The 18,209-nt window shown below is 44.2% G+C and overlaps 1 protein-coding gene across 1 annotated transcript in view; it reads left to right on the plus strand.

The window, feature by feature from the left end:
* The window catches only part of CPS1 (carbamoyl-phosphate synthase 1), a 121,892-nt gene that overhangs the window by 42,982 nt on the left and 60,701 nt on the right, over nt 1-18,209 (plus strand). Inside the window, exons 14-20 of the mRNA XM_034785103.1 lie at nt 2,524-2,713; nt 4,405-4,562; nt 5,030-5,158; nt 9,462-9,606; nt 9,963-10,173; nt 14,101-14,299; nt 17,277-17,453. Coding sequence (XP_034640994.1) covers nt 2,524-2,713; nt 4,405-4,562; nt 5,030-5,158; nt 9,462-9,606; nt 9,963-10,173; nt 14,101-14,299; nt 17,277-17,453 — 1,209 coding nt within the window. The remainder of the gene's footprint in view (nt 1-2,523; nt 2,714-4,404; nt 4,563-5,029; nt 5,159-9,461; nt 9,607-9,962; nt 10,174-14,100; nt 14,300-17,276; nt 17,454-18,209) is intronic.

The raw sequence follows: 18,209 nt of genomic DNA on the forward strand, positions 1-18,209 counted from the left end.
AATGGTAAGTGCGCAGTGACATATTATTCCACTCTAGTTGTTGTATTTTACTCAGCATTTGCTTTTTCCTGGATGATGTGTCCCAGATGCATCTTTACTCACAGTCTGAGAGGAAGTGCGGGGTTTTCTTTCTTCTTTCATAATATCACTGGATCGTTAGCTCTTGGCAGAGGATCAGAGCATGTTTTTTTCAGCTCAGAGACCCTAGAGATTGATTGCCCCGGTAAACTAATCAGAGGACCTCTTGGTTGAACTGTCCCAGTGTTGCATTTAGTATTATTACAAATCATCCTCTCAAATTGCTGAATTAAGAGGTAGTCGGCCCTCCCAAGTAGGAAAGGACCCCTGACATTACGTTCTTCCCAGTGCATGTCAGGAAGTGACCTGGTAAATAGGCTTGGTCCTCACTGGTGTCATAATATATGAGGCAGTTCAAACACCTCTTGGAGCCCCCTACAAAAGTCATTGGAATAGGGCTACTATGTGCAAGTCCCAGGGTTCAGAGTGTGACCTCCTCCTTCCTCCATGTGCCCCAAACTTCTCTGGGCTGCAAGCAATGGATATGCAAGGAGAAGGGATTAAGTAACATGCCTGGAACTGGTGAAGAGAGTTAGGAGAGTAGTGGGTGGAGTTTTCTTTTAAACAGAAGGGGTGGGGGCCCAGCAGGGGTTTCTCCTACCAGAACGGTATAATAAGGGAAGACATCTTGATTCTCCAGGGGCTGGAGTTATTCTCCTCCTAGAGCTCTCAGTCAGGAGGAAATTGCTCGTACTCACCTTCCCAAGACTGACTCAGCTGTATGCAAGCGCAGTACACATCGGACTAGCACTGCTGTGGTCTCCTACGGCTACAGCCCTGGCAGCATTTTCTGAACCAGCCCTGATTCCATTGCAATTTTCTCTTGCATTGAGGAGTTGCTGACCCTGACATGCCAAGCCCTTGACCATTTTCTTTTGTTATGATCAATAGCTTTCTATATTATGGTGTCCAGTTTGTCCTGTAAAGGTCACACTCTTCTTCCTTATTTGCCTCACCTCTAATCTTGTAAAACTGACCATTCAGACTCCTTCCTTTAGTATGCTATACTGCAGGGGTGGCCAACCTGTGGCGGAGCTGCATGCGGCTCTTCAGAAGTTAATATGCGGCTCCTTGTATAGACACCAACTCCGGGGCTGCAGCTACAGGCGCCAACTTTCCAATGTGTCGGGGGTGCTCACTGCTCAACCCCTGGCTCTGCCACAGGCCCTGTCCCCACTCCACCCCTTCCCGCCCCTTCCCTGAGCCTGCCGTGCCCTCGCTTCTCCCACCTCCCCCCAGAGTCTCCTGCACGCCACAAAACAGCTGATTGGGAAGTGCGGGTAGGGAGGGGGAGGCACTGATCAGCGGGGCTGCCGGTGAGCAGGAGGCACTGGGAGGGAGCGCCAGGGGGGGGAGAAGGGGAGCTGATGGGGGGCTGCTGATGTATTACTGTGGCTCTTTGGCAATGTACATTGGTAAATTCTGGCTCCTTCTCCAGCTCAGGTTGGCCACCCCTGCTATATTGGGTGTCATTTTTTATAAGAGGTCAGTCAGTGTTACCACTACAGACCATCAAAATTCAGGGCCACGATCCCTCTGCTTCCCAGTATCACCTTCTCTCTACAGCCATGATATATTCTGAGCCCGCCTCTGGCCTACAGGTATTATAGATGCACTGGGCTGAATTCTGCTCTCGTTGATACTGGTGTAACTTTGTTGGCTTCTCTGTTACCTACTTATAATGTTTCCAGAGGAAGGGGAAGGGTGATCTTGTACTAAAGGGACTGGACTGGAACTCAGGAAATCTGGTTTCAGTTCCCACCTCTGCCTCCCAAACATCCTGGGTGCCTGACCTGTTGATGTCAGTGGCAAAACTCTCCTCGTCAATGAAGCCAGGATTTCACCCTTTTCTGTGCCTCAGTTCCCCATCTGTAACGTGGGGATGAAAATGCTTCTTTTCTACCCCTCTTTGTCTGGTCTGTTTAGATTGGATGCTGGCTGGGGCAGGATTCTCTTGCTAGATGCATATTCCAAGGGAAAATGGAGCCCCGGTTTTGGTTTGGGCCTCCAGGCACTGCTGTAAAACAAATAATAATAAAGAACTTTGGTCAAGTGTCTCTAGCTGTGCAGAAAGAGGCACTGGGCCAATGTGGGTTCTCAATGTGGTAATTCCAGCAGCTGTAAAGATTTGCAGTGGTGCAAACGAGAACAGAAACTTATTGCATTGTCGCTGTCTTTGGAAGAACGTCTGGAAACACATACAGGAAGTTCCTTGTTGTAGTGTCCTGGGTAGGTACAAAGAACTGAAAAATATTCAGGTACCGTGATCAGACACCTGGTGTTGGGCTGTTCAGCCAGAGAAGACTCTATTTTCAGTTACTGGCATGGTACCTAGTCACTTGTTAAGATCTTCATTGATAGTTGTTGTGTTTCTAGTATCTCTGTGGGTTTACCTTTCAGTATACAGTACATTTTAAAACTTTAATGTTGATTTTCATTCCTCAGGAAGAAAATGTGAAGACTGTCCTGATGAACCCCAATATTGCCTCAGTCCAGACCAATGAGGTTGGCTTAAAGCAGGCTGACACGGTCTACTTCCTCCCCATCACCCCACAGTTTGTCACAGAGGTCATCAAAGCAGAAAGGCCAGATGGGTTAATTCTGGGCATGGGAGGCCAGACAGCTCTCAACTGCGGTAAGTACTGTGGAATTGTAGCTGAATTAATCTCTCTAGCCCCACATCCATCACCTTTATATCTAGCTCTGCCTGATCAAAACTATAGGAATCTCAGCCAGAACATTTCATTCACTTACAAATGTTTATAAGCAGAGATATTGGCCTAATGGACTGATATAAGTATTAATTTAATTGTACCTATTGAATATGACTTGTGGTGGCTATCTTTTATAGTTATCAGTTATACAGATGTTTCATACAATAGTGTTTTGCAATTGCAGCTTATAAATCTTGTTTTGGATGACAGATTTGGGGCGTGTTCTGTACCTAAACATTAAGATGAAGATTGAAAAGGGAAGCTAGAGGGATAGTGGTGCTTTGTTTAGCTTAGCATGGCAGCACCAACTGGCACTGTTCCATTTAGGATCAGAGATGGCTCCAAACCACAAAATTCAGATCTACATGCAGCTTTCATAAATTTTAAGGCCTACAGGGATTACTGTGATCATCTAGTCTGACCTCCTGTATAACACAGGCCAAAGCACCACACCCCATAAATCTGCACCAAGCCCGTCATTTTCTGATGGAAGTATAGCTTATCTTTTAGAAAGATATCCAGTCTTGATTTAAAGTGAGAGGCAATCAACCACATTCTATTCTAATGCTTCAAAGTATGTGTGTGTCCAAATTCAAGGTTTTGGTCCTAAGTAGTATAAAAGGAAGATGCATTTGCAAAATCCAGACTGGATCTGGCTGCAGATTGTGGCTGTCCCCAAGGTTTGCAGGTATTTGAATCTGTGTGCTGTTGTATTTAGGAATTTCCTTAGTTAGCATTATGCCACTTTTAATAGAAAACAATGTTTATAATGGGAACATTTAGCTCTGACCTGAAACTTGTCAAATTAAATGTAAATGTTTCAGGTTTATTTTATTACAGTATTTCCAAAAAGGGTGGTAATTTAGGATTTCCCATCATTCCATCCTGTTACAGTAGATGTGGAAGGAGAAACCCACACTGTCTTTACAAATGTAAGCTTTATCACCACCTAATGACTCTTTAGGATTGCCCATTCTTTGGATCATTTAGAATTACACAGGGTTTCGCACTTGAGACTGCACTCCATGGAACATCCCTTCATCGATAGGGATGTGGTTAAGATTGTCTAACAGAACTTGTCTGTCTCTAACTGTAGTGATCTTTCGATTTCAAGGGCTAGATTCCCTTCTAGAATCTTCAGAATGACATGGGGCTTGTTTTCCATTGCCCTAAACCTTGTGTCGTCATCTACACTCGGATAAAGTGGGTGTGAAATGTTTCCAAATCAAAATGGTAGTGCTTTCTGACATCCTTCATGTGCATCCATACATATTTACACAAGGCAGCAGAGAATCAAGCCATATATGTTTGACTATGCCACTGGCCTTCTTGCACCTCTGCTCAGAATCTGCTTCAGGTACTTGTTGCCCCAGCTCAGGAAAGTATCCCTATTCTAGATGACACTTAATCAAATGCTTAAATGTAGTCAGATACTTAAGTGCTTTCCTGAATTTATTGGTTTTGGCACTGAATTTTGACAGTTCGAATTGAGAAACTATGGCGGTGGGGACCATGTATGGACCCAGCTAGCTAGCTGCAAAGCCAGATTCCCCATTCGCTTTCCTCTCTGTACAGCATGGGTGCTCCGATTCTAATGCCAGTCTTTCCACAGGAGTGGAGCTGTTCAGACGAGGCGTTTTGAAGGAGTATGGAGTGAAGGTCCTGGGGACGTCCGTCGAAGCCATCATGGCCACTGAGGACAGGCAACTGTTTTCTGACAAACTGACCGAGATTAATGAGAAGATTGCTCCCAGCTTTGCTGTGGAATCGGTAAATGCGAGATGCTCAGAGATGCAAGGCCACTACACTTAGCTTTATTATTCTTTAAACAGCTGAAACCAAATTCATACCTGGTGTAAATCCATTGAAGTCAATGGAGATGTATCAAGTAGGGATCTGGTGCATTGGAAGTCGGTAGGGATGCCCAAGTGTGTTTGAGGGCAAAATTTGGCTCCTGGAGTCACAACAAAGGCATAAAAAACAGGAGTACTTGTGGAACCTTAGAGACTAACAAATTTATTAGAGCATAAGCTTTCGTGGACTACAGCCCACTTCTTCGGATGCATATAGAGTGGAATAAATATTGAGGAGATATATATACACACATACAGAGAGCATGAACAGGTGGGAGTTGTCTTACCAACTCTGAGTCTTTTCTCTTGTCTAACCTGATGTGTACACTTGAATCAGCTTAGTCCTTGTCATTTTATTTGACATTTATTCCTGTCTGCTTTAAGATTGAAGATGCTTTGAACGCAGCAGAAAAGATCGGCTACCCAGTCATGATACGGTCTGCCTATGCTCTGGGTGGACTGGGGTCAGGTATATGTCCTGACAAAGAGAGACTGCTGGATCTTGGGACCAAGGTATGTGTGCACTTGATAGCTATACGGATTTATTTTGCCATCTGATTTAATATATTCTTCTAATAGTCACAGTTTAGTCTAGTTCTACATACTTTATCTTTCTGTTAAAACATAAAACATTATCTTGATGCCCTCTAAGGTTCTGTCTTCATAATACTTGCCATTGACTTGGGTAGTGTGAATGATTAAGTAACATTGTTCATGGCTGTTAAATTCTGTCAGAAACGACTCATAATTTGATCAAATGTTTCAGCAGTTTTGGTCAAAAAGCAATATAATGGCCTCTTTTCTCCTGCTTTCAGGAGCTAATGTCACAGGGAAGATGCAGAGAAAGTAAAAGCCTACACTGAGCTTAGCTATAATTAAGGGCCAGGAATAGAGAGAGACTGGCCGGGTTAGGCCATTCTTGTATTTGGTTCTGAATGGTGAAATTTGTTCGGTGCCAGAATCCTGTGAGGAACTTGCCTTTCCAGTCTTTTGTACTCACTAGAGCGGGACAAAAATTGCCAATTATTTTTCCGCAGGAAGTGTAGCATTTTTTAAAAATTTCCCATGAAAACAAACCAGAAAGCAGAAAAGGTGGGTAACATTTTTCAGTGTGGGGTTAAAATGTTGTGTTTTTGAAAGCCTGGGTTTTTGATTTTCCATGGAAAAACAGGAAAACAATTTGACTGTAATGAAAATTTTCATTTTGGTTAAAAAGCTATTTTTTAGTTTTAAAAAAATCTTCATTTTTTTTTTGCAGCCAGCTTTACTAATATTATTGAATATATTTTTTTAAAAGCTTAAAATTTACTCTCTAAAAAATATCTTAGCCTGCCAAGACCCAAATGTTGGAAACTCAGTATTAACATCTAGGACAAACACTTGGAATCCTAACAAAGATAAATATAGATCAAAGACCAGTTAGTTTAACATGAGGTGAGATTCACTTGTAAAACCAGTATTTTTCTTTCTATGATTTCAGTCCCATGTTTCATTTGCTTGGATGGGGATAATTAACTAGATTAAAACATGGAGCAGCACAAGTAGGACTCCGCGGTGCAAAGGGTAGATTTGTGATTAGAGCAAAGAGCAGCGCAGCATAGGCAGTCCTGAAATCAACAAAATCCAGTAGGCCCCAGGTTAGAATATCCTGTACAGTGGGGCCTGACACTTAGCTGGTGTACATGGTATAGCTAGGGTGGCCAACTTTCTACTCGCACAAAACTGAACACTCTTGCCCCGCTCCCTGCCCTGCCCCTTCTCTGAGGCCACGCCCTGCTCACTCCATCCCCCCTCCCTCTGTCGCTTGCTCTCCCCCATCCTCACTCACTTGCTCATTTTTCAGGGGGGGGGGGGGGGGGGGGGGGGGGGGGGGAATGCTCCAGCTGGGGGGTGTGGGCTCTGGGGTGGGGCTAGGGATGAGGAGTTTGGGGTGCAGGAGGGTGCTCTGGGATGGGGCTGAGGGGTTTGGAGGATGGAAGAGAAATAGGGGCAGGAAGGGGGTGTGGGGTGCAGGCTCCAGGAAGGAGTTTATGTGCAGGAAGGGGATTGAAGCGGGGGCAGGGGGCTGGGCATGGGAGGGAGCGAAGGGTGCAGGCTCTGGGTGGCACGTACCTCAGGCAGCTCCCAGAAACAGTGGCATTTCCCCCCTCCAGCTCCTACGTGGAGATGTGGCCAGGTGGCTCTGTGCACTGCCCCATCTGCAGGTGCCACCCCCACAGCTCCCATTGGCCACAGTTCCCGGGCAGTGGGAGCTATGGAGCCAGCGCTTGGGGTGGAGGCAGCGCACGGAGCCTCCTGGATGCCCCTATGCCTAGGAGACAGAGGGGGGACATGCCGCTGCTTCCAGGAGCCACGCGGAGCCACGCAGGCAGGAAGCCTGCCTTAGCCCCGCTGTGCTGCTGCCCAGACTTTTAACGGTCCAGGCAGCGGTGCTGACCGGAACCGCCAGGGTCCCTTTTCAACGGGTCGTTCCAGTCAAAAACCGGACGCCTGGCAACCCTAGGTATAACTTTATTGAAATCAATGGGCCTCTGCCCATTTACAATAGTGGAGGATCTGGCCTTGTGTTCCTCGTAGTTTGATTCGATACAATGTACTGATGCTCCTCACTGAACTGGTGTTTTTATGAGGCCAGGGGCCCTGGAGAAAGATCTAAACTGAAGAGCCAGCATGAGTAGGAGTAGCTCCTTTTTTCGTAGAGCTAGTCTACACTACCCGCCTGGATCGGTGGGTAGAAATCGATCTCTTGGGGATCGATTTATCGCGTCTCATCTAGACGGATAACTCGATCCCCGAATCGACGCGCGTACTCCCACCTCGTCAGGAGGAGTAAGCGCCGTTGACGGGGAAGCCGTGGCGGTCGATTTGCCGCCGTCCTCACAGCAGGGTAAGTCGAATAGGATACGTCGGATTCAGGTACGCTATTCGCGTAGCTGAATTTGCATATCTTAAATCGATCCCTCCCCCTAGTGTAGACCTAGCCTTAGTTAGGCAGAATGTGCTAATGCTTTCCTTACCCATCAGACTGATTAGAGCAAAGAGAATAGCAGGTAGATTACTAATATCGCACATGTCCATGATGACAAATTTACATTTCATCAGAATGGGTTAAAAATATTTAGTAGAAAAAAGTAAATGAACTCAGATACAAACTTGCATGTTTCCTTTTGGACTTCAGTGTGTTTAAATTATATTCAACAACAAGAAAACCCAACCATCCCTACCAAAACAAGACACTCCACTCCACACGCTTCCCCCGTCTGGGGAGAGGATGAGAGAACAAACACCACATGACAGATGTGTAATCGTGTTGTTTAATTCACTATTGGAAGGCGCTCAGATACTATGGGGATGAGTGTGGAATTAAAAACCTATATAGAATAGAATAGAAAAGGCAGAGGAATCGCTGTTGGAAAGGAGGGAGTGCAAGGCTGTAAACACTCGACCAAGAAAAACAATATTTTATATCATACTCTGTTATTTTCATTCCCTGCAATATTTGCAAATTTTCAGTTCTATTGCCCTTCAGACTCCTTTTCCCAATGCAAACAAGTCTAATTTTATTCAGTTCTTGTTTGTCTGTGATTCTGTGCAAGGGAATTCCATTGATGCAAATAAGAGTTTTGATATGAGAATGGATGATTAATATTAATCTGCATTACAGTAGTGCCAGCAAGCTTGGGGCCTCATGGTATTTGATTCTGGAGGACAACAGTGGCTGTCAAAGGCCCAGATCCTCTGCTACTGAAGTCAATGGGAGCTTTGCCATTGATGCCCGTGCACACAGCGTGAGTCCTTAAGGCCCCATCCCAAGATACAAACATGTTATAACATAGTTGGCATTGATCATGTTACATGTAGTAGACATGGCCTAAGTGTCACGAACCGAGACGTGGGTGATGATGCCTAGTGGTTGGAGCAGGAGCTAGGCTGATGGGTTTAAGAGCAGGTTTGCTGACTTCCTCGTCCTATCAGGCGGCCCTGCTGTGGCTCAGCAGTGTTCATAGGTTACTATGACACTAAGTAATTTAAACTCTGGCTGTAAAATTAAGGGCAAAAAGGAGGCTGAGGAAAGGATGGTCTGACAATGTGTGTGTTATTTTCTATATTCCACGTGAGATTTAACTAACCCCTTGTATAATAGTTAATATTAATGTCAATGTATCCATTTGGATTATACTCATTTAGCAGCTCAGGAATGTTTTCCGGGTTAGTTTTAGAATAATTCATAACTCTTGCTTCTGATCAGTATGTCACAGTAACTAGTGGTGTGATTAGTTAATAGTGTTGTTAATTCAGCAGTGTGTCCAAGCACCCATTGATTAGTCACCTATTTAATTTTACACAGAGAAGTCGTACCATTGAAGTCAGTGGGGCTACTCGCATACATAAAATTAAGTGCAGAACCTTATTTTTTTTTATTTTAATTTATATTTCTCATTTCTGTGGCTAGGCCAAATGTCCTCATTTCTTTTGCATCTGATCACATTGTTTTCCATGACATTTAAATGAGGCTAATGCAAATAAAAGTTACACAGCAATTGTCACATAATAATTAATATCTAGCTCTTACGTAGTGCTTTTCATCAGTAGGTCTCAAAGTTCATTACAAAGGAGCATTATCTCCATTTTATAGATGGGGGAAACTGAGGCACAGAGGGTGGAAATAATTTGCCCAGAGTCACACAGTGGTAGCAGAGCCTTAAATACAGGAATGCGTCCAGTTCTGTTACACATGCTTAATAAAAATGTATTTCTTCCTTTGTATCCACCTGCTGTCTGTCCTCCCTAACTGATTCTTCAACCTGTTCCACAGGCATTTGCAGTGACCAACCAAATTCTAGTGGAGAGGTCCGTTGTTGGCTGGAAGGAGATAGAGTATGAAGTCGTGAGAGATGCATCTGATAACTGTATCACCGTCTGTAATATGGAAAATGTTGATGCTATGGGAGTTCATACAGGTAGGTTCTTTACAAATTACAGTGTGGCTTACTGTAGATTGCGTTTAGATCAGCATTTTCATATAATGTCTTTCTGCCGACTATAGTTGATACACTTACCTGGCCAGTGAGAGATAGGATGTAGAATACTTATCAGAGCTAAGTACTCCCGGATACGATGGAACACTCTTTTCAATACCCTAAGTCCGTCCCTTATTTCACACGGTAGCACAGTCTGTCCCTTGCCTTGAAATGCCCCCAAACGGGCATCTTCCATAGCACCTGGTGTTCAAAACTTGCAAGATGCAGTAGGTCAGCAGAGACATGACCAGAATCTATCACCGTCAAACTATTGTGGTTTTCCTTCCGGCAACCAGGAGATTCCATCGTAGTGGCTCCCAGCCAGACACTGTCCAACGAGGAATTTCAGCTGCTGAGGGAAAGTGCCATCAAGGTGGTCCGACACCTGGGTATCGTGGGGGAATGCAACATCCAGTATGCCCTGCACCCTACCTCCCTGGAGTACTGCATCATCGAGGTCAATGCCAGGCTCTCCAGAAGCTCTGCCTTGGCATCCAAGGCCACAGGGTAAGGCAGGAAAGAAAAGCTGGGGCAGCAAAAGGAGTTGGGGAAAGGGACAGGGAGCTCAGCCACTAGGGGTATTACAAATGGAAAAGCTCTCAGGAGGGGAACCTAGCAGCTGGTTTTAAAGACTACATTCCCTAACAGCCGCACGTTGGCTGCAAATCATCTCTGGAACCCCAAGGACTTGGTTATTAATGAGCTCTCTGCCAGATTGAATCAAATGGTATTGCTAGCTGCCTTTGTTTTGTTGGCTAATCATAAACTAATCACGATAACGATGGTCAAATCTGCCTGGTTAAAATTGGCTTCTTAATTGTACTCTGCGGAGACGGTTGAGAAGTGCAAATTAGTCCTTAATTTACAGTTCTCAACAACTCTTGCAGTTGTCAAAGCCCTGTAGCAAACTGGAGACAGGCAGCAATAACTGAGAGCAAGCATTTGGTTGATTTCATTGTACTAGCTGACTCTTTCGTGACACAAATCCATTTTTGTCTTGTGTCGCAGTAAATATACATAAAATAGTAGCATAGCATACATCGAACAAAGAAAGCTTTGCAACAAGGGATCTACCATTGCAATCCTGAAAGGTCTTGAGTACCCACATCTCCGATTGCTTCAGTGGGAGTTGAGTGCACCCAGCATTCCTAAAATTTAAACCATCATTTAATTCTCAAAAAAATGCCACCAGCTGGTAAAATGTTCCACCAGCTTTAGAACCATACGCTGGAAATTCCAGTCCTGGCTGGGTCACAAATGGAAATGGATTTGGTGTTTAGATCTTGGTCCCCATTTGGCTACCCGGTAAAAGAACTGCAGAATGGGGCTTTTTCCTAAGAACAATGCTGTGTGGATTGTGACTGATTGGAAGATGCTTTTGCAGCTAATGAGGACCTCTGCATTTTGTACAAATATTACAGGAAGGTGTAAGAGGGCTGTTCCCCCAGGGTGGTGTTCGGGAGAAAGCTTCCAAATCCCAGTTTGGATTTTTGCCTATGACTATCTGTGAAGTGCTTAGAGTCAGATAGCTAAAGAATTCCTTCAGTCTGCTAGCTTGAGAGCATGCATTATTTTATATTAATGAATGCCCACAAAAGTTCCTTTGCTGGTGAAAGAGTGAATGGTTTTGTGACGTGTATGGGGAAGAGGTACTTGGATTGGAAACTCTCCAGGGTGGGGACTGTCTTTTTGTTATGTGCTTGTATAGCACCTATTACAATGGTGCCCTAGTTGCTAACTGCAATATAAATAATAATAATGGCCTGACTGGGTTTGCTGTCAACTACCATCTATGAAAGAACACATGCCAAAAGAGGTACTCCAGCAGCTTATTAGCAGTTCCAGCTGCTCGGCAGTTATCATTGTTGCCTGTTTTGGTGGTGATTCCAAGTAGGCAGTTCTTAAAGAGAACAGTCCTGTTATAATGGAAAAAACTAACCTCTACCCCAGCCAATGAGGCTTTCTCAATCAAATGAAAGTTGTGCAAGATGACATTCTTAGCAAACCTTAGGGCAATAGGAAATCCTGCTGGATGATTTATAATCACTTGGCTTCCGCAAACGGGATTATATAAATTTCGCTGCTCAGTTATCACCACAACCTTTGTTGCTTTTGGGCTGATTTCTGCCCCTATTTAGACCTCTCTAATCTCACTAATTTCAACCCCCTGAACGCCCATGTTAACTGATGGGAGAATTTAGCTCTGAATTTAAAGGTACCTTTGGGGCTTTTAAGAAATCCATCAATCCTGCTGACTCATTGAGTCCAGCGATGTTCCCCAGCAGACTGGGGCAATCATCTGTTACCTAAAAAGACTAAAATCTGCTTTTTGCTTTCATTTGCTAAGTGGACATTACTAGGTCAGCTTTCCGTCTGCACTGGAGTCTCTCAGCCTGAAAGAACACCATGTGCTACTCCAACCACCACCACAGAGCTGGCTGGAAAACAACTGCAAAGGCTAGTCTAGCTCCTTCCAAACAAGGCTCATCTGTACTGAGCTAAACATTTGGCCTCTAGTACATGCAGATAAACACTAGTCCCAGCACTGATTTACTGTAGTCCAACCACTGATCTAAGATGTTCAATTGCCCTTATTTGCTGAAATAAGATGGACTCTCACAGTAGAAAAAAAAAAGGAGTCCTGTGGCACCTTAGAGACTAACAAATTTATTTGGACATAAGCTTTCGTGGGCTAGAACCCACTTCATCAGATGTATGAAGTAAAAGATACAGGAGCAGGTATAAAAACATGAAAGGATGGGGTTGCTTTATCAAGTGTGAGATCAGTCTAACGAGATAAATCAATTAACAGCAGAATACCAAGGGAGGAAAAATTACTTTTGAAGTGGTAAGAGAGTGGCCCATTGCAGACAGTTGACAAGGAGGTGTGAGTAATGGTAGGGAGAAATTAGTACTGGGGAAATTAAGTTTAGGTTTTGTAATGACCCAACCACTCCCAGTCTTTATTCAGGCCTAATCTCATGATATCTAGTTTGCAAATTAATTCCAGTTCTGCAGTTTCACATTGGAGTTTTTGAAGTTTTGTTGTTGAAGAATTGCCACTTTGAGGTTCTGTTATTGAGTGACCAGAGAGATTGAAGTGTTCTCCTACTGGTTTTTGAATGTTATGATTCCTGATGTCAGATTTGTGTCCATTTATTCTTTTGAGTAGAGACTGTCCCCAATACTAATTTCTCCCTACAGTTACTCACACCTTCTTGTCAACTGTCTGTAATGGGCCACTCTCTTACCACTTCAAAAGTTAATTTTCCTCCCTTGGTATCCTGTTGTTAATTGTTTTATCTCATTAGACTGACCTCACACTTGGTAAAGCAACCCCCATCCTTTCATGTATTTTTACCTGCTCCTATCTTTTACTTCATACATCTGATGAAGTGGGTTCTAGCCCATGAAAGCTTATGCCCAAATAAATTTGTTAGTCTCTAAGGTGCCACAAGGAATCCTTATTTTTTCTTTTTCTTTTTTCTTTTTGCTGATACAGATTAACACGGCTACCACTGAAACCTCTCATAGTAGGTTATGCAGATATACAGTGACGTTGCTATTATGTTGAAAGGACAGTCGCTCATCCCTGTTGTAAAGTCTCTGCTTTCCCATAGCACTCACTCTCTGTGTCTCTCCCTCCTCCTTCTCCTTTCCCTCTTGAGCGGCCTAACTGCAGCGAAACACCAAATTTTTCAGGTGTTGCAAAGCTTTCACGGAAGATAGTCAATTTGCCAGCTTTTAATGATTGTCCAGCCCATGTTCCAACCTAAGTTGCTCAGTGCTACACTTACTTGTATAAGCACGTACCTATAGTATAACCCACCCATCCCCATATGAGGGCTTTTCATTCCCTCCCCAGGCAGAAGTAAACCCTTCTGTTGTTGTTAATCGTTGGTGTTAGAGTAGCACCTAGAGGGTCAGGATCAGGGCCTAATGGAGCTAGATGCGTACAGACCCATAATAAAATGTAGGCCATGCTCAGAGAGCTTACAAGCTAAAGACACAAGACAGACAAAGGGTGGGAGACAGGAAATATTATTATCATCCCAATTTTACAGCGGGGGAACTGGGGCACAGAGAGTTTAAGTGATGTGCTTAAGGTCCCGCAGGCAGTCTGTGGCAGAGCCAGGAACTGACCTCGGTCTCCTGAGTCCCAATCCGGTGTCTGAGCCACAGACCATCTTTCCTCCTTAATAGCTGATTCCTACTCCAGAGCTCTGTACATGCCCCTTATGACCTACATGCTGTATCCAAGCTTCTTGCTGCTCTCCAATGAGCTGCACTCACATACCACGTGCCAGGAGCGGCGCGCCATCCCTACAGAATGCAGTTACTATTTTTATTAAAGCAGCTTCAGAGAGTTATAGATTTCCTTGCCTTCTACAGTACCAACCATGATACTAAAAACGCTTCCCTCATCTCTGCCAGGTACCCATTAGCATTTATTGCTGCCAAAATCGCCCTGGGGATCCCCTTGCCGGAGATCAAAAATGTAGTATCAGGAAAAACCTCTGCCTGCTTTGAGCCCAGCCTGGATTACATGGTCGCCAAGATACCTCGCTGGGACCTGGACCGCTTTCAGGGCACCTCTAGCCAGATTGGCAGCTCCATGAAGAGCGTGGGAGAGGTGAGTGTGGGGACATTCTCTCCATTTCCTTTCCGTTGCCTGTGAAATTTAACTTTTCTCCCTTGCCTGCTCTCTGGATGCCGGGTCTTTCTAGTCTGCCAGCCAAACGAGTGCTAAGGAGGATTTAGACCCTCAACGGACACTCTTCTAAAAACAGATGCTAGTTCTGCACTCGCAATTTGGTTCCAGTTATCAACTGTAGTTACAAAAGTGTTGTGTGTATTTGTGGTTGAACATGACAGCATGTAGACATCAATCAACAAGGTTTTGCCCACTAATCAGAGAGTTAGCTGTCTAACAGTTCGCATTCATTCATTGGGTCTTCAATGTCTTTTGAATGCAAAATTAGAGACCAAATTGGGACACTTTTAACATTTGTTTCATGATCTCCATGCTGGGTGGCTGTCCAGAAGGTCGACTGCGGATCAATGAACTAAATAGAAATAGATTAAGAACAGAGAGAAGAAATCACCCTAAACTGAAAGCAAACTTGTCCTGAACCTCAAACTGCCTTTGGTTTGTAAAAGTTTTATTACTACACCTCTACCTCGATATAATGCTGTCCTCGGGAGCCAAAACAGCTTACTATGTTATAGGTGAACGCGTTATAGTGAACTTGCTTTGATCCGCTGGAGCGCGCAGCTCTGCCCCCTCGGAATGCTGCTTTGCCGCATTATATCAGAATTCATGTTATATCGGGTCACGTTATATCGGGGTAGAGGGGTACTTATTGATCAATACTTGTTCACTTTCACCTTCCTCGACATTTTCTGGTTTCCTGTGGAAATGTCATTGGGGTGTTCCTAGCATGGCTGTAGAAAATTTGTTTTGCAAATATGTGCAGCCTGGCTTTTCAGCCCCAGTTAATCCAGAGAGTGTGGATAAACATCTGATCTTTTGAGAGCTTATTCAAATCACCTGAGCTGTATCCATTACTCTTCTCAATTAGAATGATTTAGGACTGTAAAGGCCATTTTAGGCACTAGCATGGTAGGCCATTCTTGAGATTTGTAGATTCCAAGGCCAGAAGGGACCACTGCATAACACAGGTCATAGGACTTCCTTGAATTAAATCCTGCTTCAGGTCCAATAGTTGTGTTTGAACAAGAGCATTTCTTTGCTGAAAACATCCACTCTGAAAGATTTAAAGATTTCCAGTGATGGAGAATCCACCACAACCTTTGGAAAGCTGTTCCAATGGCCAGTCACCTTCATTGTTAAAATGATGCACCTTCTTTCTAGCCCGATCCTGCACCTGAAAACAGAATACAACACCTGATGCCCTCTTGAAAGGGTCAAATTGCTTTGTCTTAAACACTTGGTTTCCCCCTCCGAATAGATAGGATAGGCCTTCGGAAATGAGGAACAAAACAGCATGACTTTTAAAATCTGAATTTAAGATTGGTTGCATAATGGTGACATCTTCAGCTAATTTTTCAAGAGGAATGAAATGAAGCAAAATGGGTAAATTATCCATTTAATTAGCTAATTACTCATCAGTTATCCAAAGCAAAATAATTAATTGTGTACTTTGTTGTCTGTCTTTTTTCCCCCCTAATGTTTTTCAAGTCTCTCCCTTGCTAAATTATTTTGACAAGTGAGGCCTTATAAACATCTACTCCTCCTCGCTCAAAGAGCACACCCTCAGCACGGTGGGAAGGATTAATTAGAGGCTTGCCAGGGTGATTGTATTTTTAATAATGTGTGGTGCAGTAGGTCCCTGCAAATATTTATGGTGTTAACGCCCCGTGACTTCACATTATACATGCGCTTTGCACATTTTACCCCAGCTAATAAAGGGCTATATTCCGGAGTGTCCCACCGTATGAATACTGAACTGCATTATGACTTGGACTATCCACATGTACGGGGGAATAAGGGAGCATAAGACACACACCCCTTATTCTCCTGCACAGACTATCTGGACCTTGGGTTCAAGCCAGCAGCCAGTGGACGGGGGGAGGAATGGAGACTAGACAGAGCTTTGGCTTCATACTGCCTGGCCAGCATGGGGTGTGCTGACTGAGATGGTACAGAGAGTATTGCAATTTACTGTTGATACAGACAAACAGGAAATTACTAGCCCCCAGAGCAGAGGAGCTGTTCCTCAAAGAGACCCCTCTCAATCAGAATGTCTCCCATGACTGCTCCTGGCAGAGTACAGCTTAAGTCCCCTCCCTAGGCCTGTGCCGGTAACCAGATTCCAGACCAGTGTGGTTTTTATTAGTTGAACTGTCTAGCCTCAGCCTGACTGCCGGTGAGCTGTGCTGTGACAGGCTGAAGGCTCGGAACGGTGGAGCTGTGTGAAAGGGGAGAAAGTTTTCCCATGACACTTTTGCCCCACTTCATTTCAGATTATTTTTGTGCCTTTTTAAGATTTTGCTTTCTGGTGAAATATACATGTGAACACTGGAATGAGTTGCAAAGTTTCCATGCAGAATGGGCTCACCGGAACATGGGAATGGGATTGTTTTTAGGTGAAATAATCATTGAACAGAAACATACTATGGTAGTTACTTAAGGTTTGACAGGGACTCAATGGCAGAGGTGTAGTCTTCTGCCTTTGCCCACTCTTAAGGCTTAAAATTCCCTCTGCCCTATGAGGCGTTTCCAACTTTAGTGGATTCTCCCTTATTATAACACAGGTGGATTTTGAAAGCTCTGGGAAAGTAATCTTCCTTCGAGTCAGTTAGAATCATAGAATATCAGGGTTAGAAGGGACCTCAGGAGGTCATTTAGTCCAACCCTGCTCCAAGCAGGACCAATCCCTGGACAGATTTTTGCCCCAGATCCCTAAAGGATTGAACTCACAACCCTGGGTTTAGCAGACCAATGCTCAAACTACTGAGCTATCCCTCCACTCCCCTGTAGCATGTTCCCATAGGCTTTAATCTTACCTAATAAGCATCGCTGCCATCTGAACAACTGAGAGGGGCAATACCTCAGCACGTTAACGTGAGAGCTTTCTTTGTTACAGGTCATGGCTATCGGGCGCACCTTTGAGGAGTGCTTCCAGAAGGCCCTGAGAATGTGCCACCCATCTGTGGATGGCTTCACGTCACGTCTGCCAATGAATAAAGAGTGGCCGGCCAACTTAGATCTCCAGAAAGAACTGGCTGACCCCTCCAGCATTCGAGTCTATGCAATGGCCAAGGTAACGAAGGACTCAGAGGCTATGGGGTCTACCCTGTTGACTATAGTTACCAGACTGTGTTGGTTGAGGTAATAGAGAGGAATATTCTTTAACCCCTCGTCCTTTTTCCTCTTTGTGCACCTCAGTCATAAGGGGGTGATGATGTATTTCCATCTCTGAATCACCTCCTGTGAGGTACAAAGATTCTCTTTCTCCCCATAATTTCCTCTTCATTATCTTAGGATGGAAATAACTCTTTCTCTACCAGCCCTCATGACATCTGCTGTACTCGAGTCATCCATTAACCTTTCACTTAAATCACTGTAATCATAGAATCATAGAATTTCAGGGTTGGAAGGGACCTCAGGAGGTCATCTAGTCCAACCCCCTGCTCAAAGCAGGACCAATTCCCAACTAAATCATCCCAGCCAGGGCTTTGTCAAGCCAGGCCTTAAAAACCTCCAAGGAAGGAGATTTCACCACCTCCCTAATCTTAGACTATCCCTGTTACATTAAACAGCAGGAACATTATACCACCATGTCCTGGGCAACATATTCAGCAGGCAAACAGTTAATGTTGGTTGACAACTGGAGCACTGTTTCTTTAGCTTGATCATTTGCTAAATGCTGGGCAATGTTTGCCCTTTATTTATGCTGGCACAAGTGACAGCAGAGTTTGGGTAGTTCTGCAAACTTGCATTAGTGTATGCAAAGAAAATTAAAAATGATCCTTTTGACATCTGAAACCAAGGGTGATATGAAAATGACTAGCTGCAG

Source organism: Trachemys scripta, chromosome 11, assembly GCF_013100865.1.
Source record: "Trachemys scripta elegans isolate TJP31775 chromosome 11, CAS_Tse_1.0, whole genome shotgun sequence".
NCBI classification, from domain to species: domain Eukaryota; kingdom Metazoa; phylum Chordata; order Testudines; family Emydidae; genus Trachemys; species Trachemys scripta.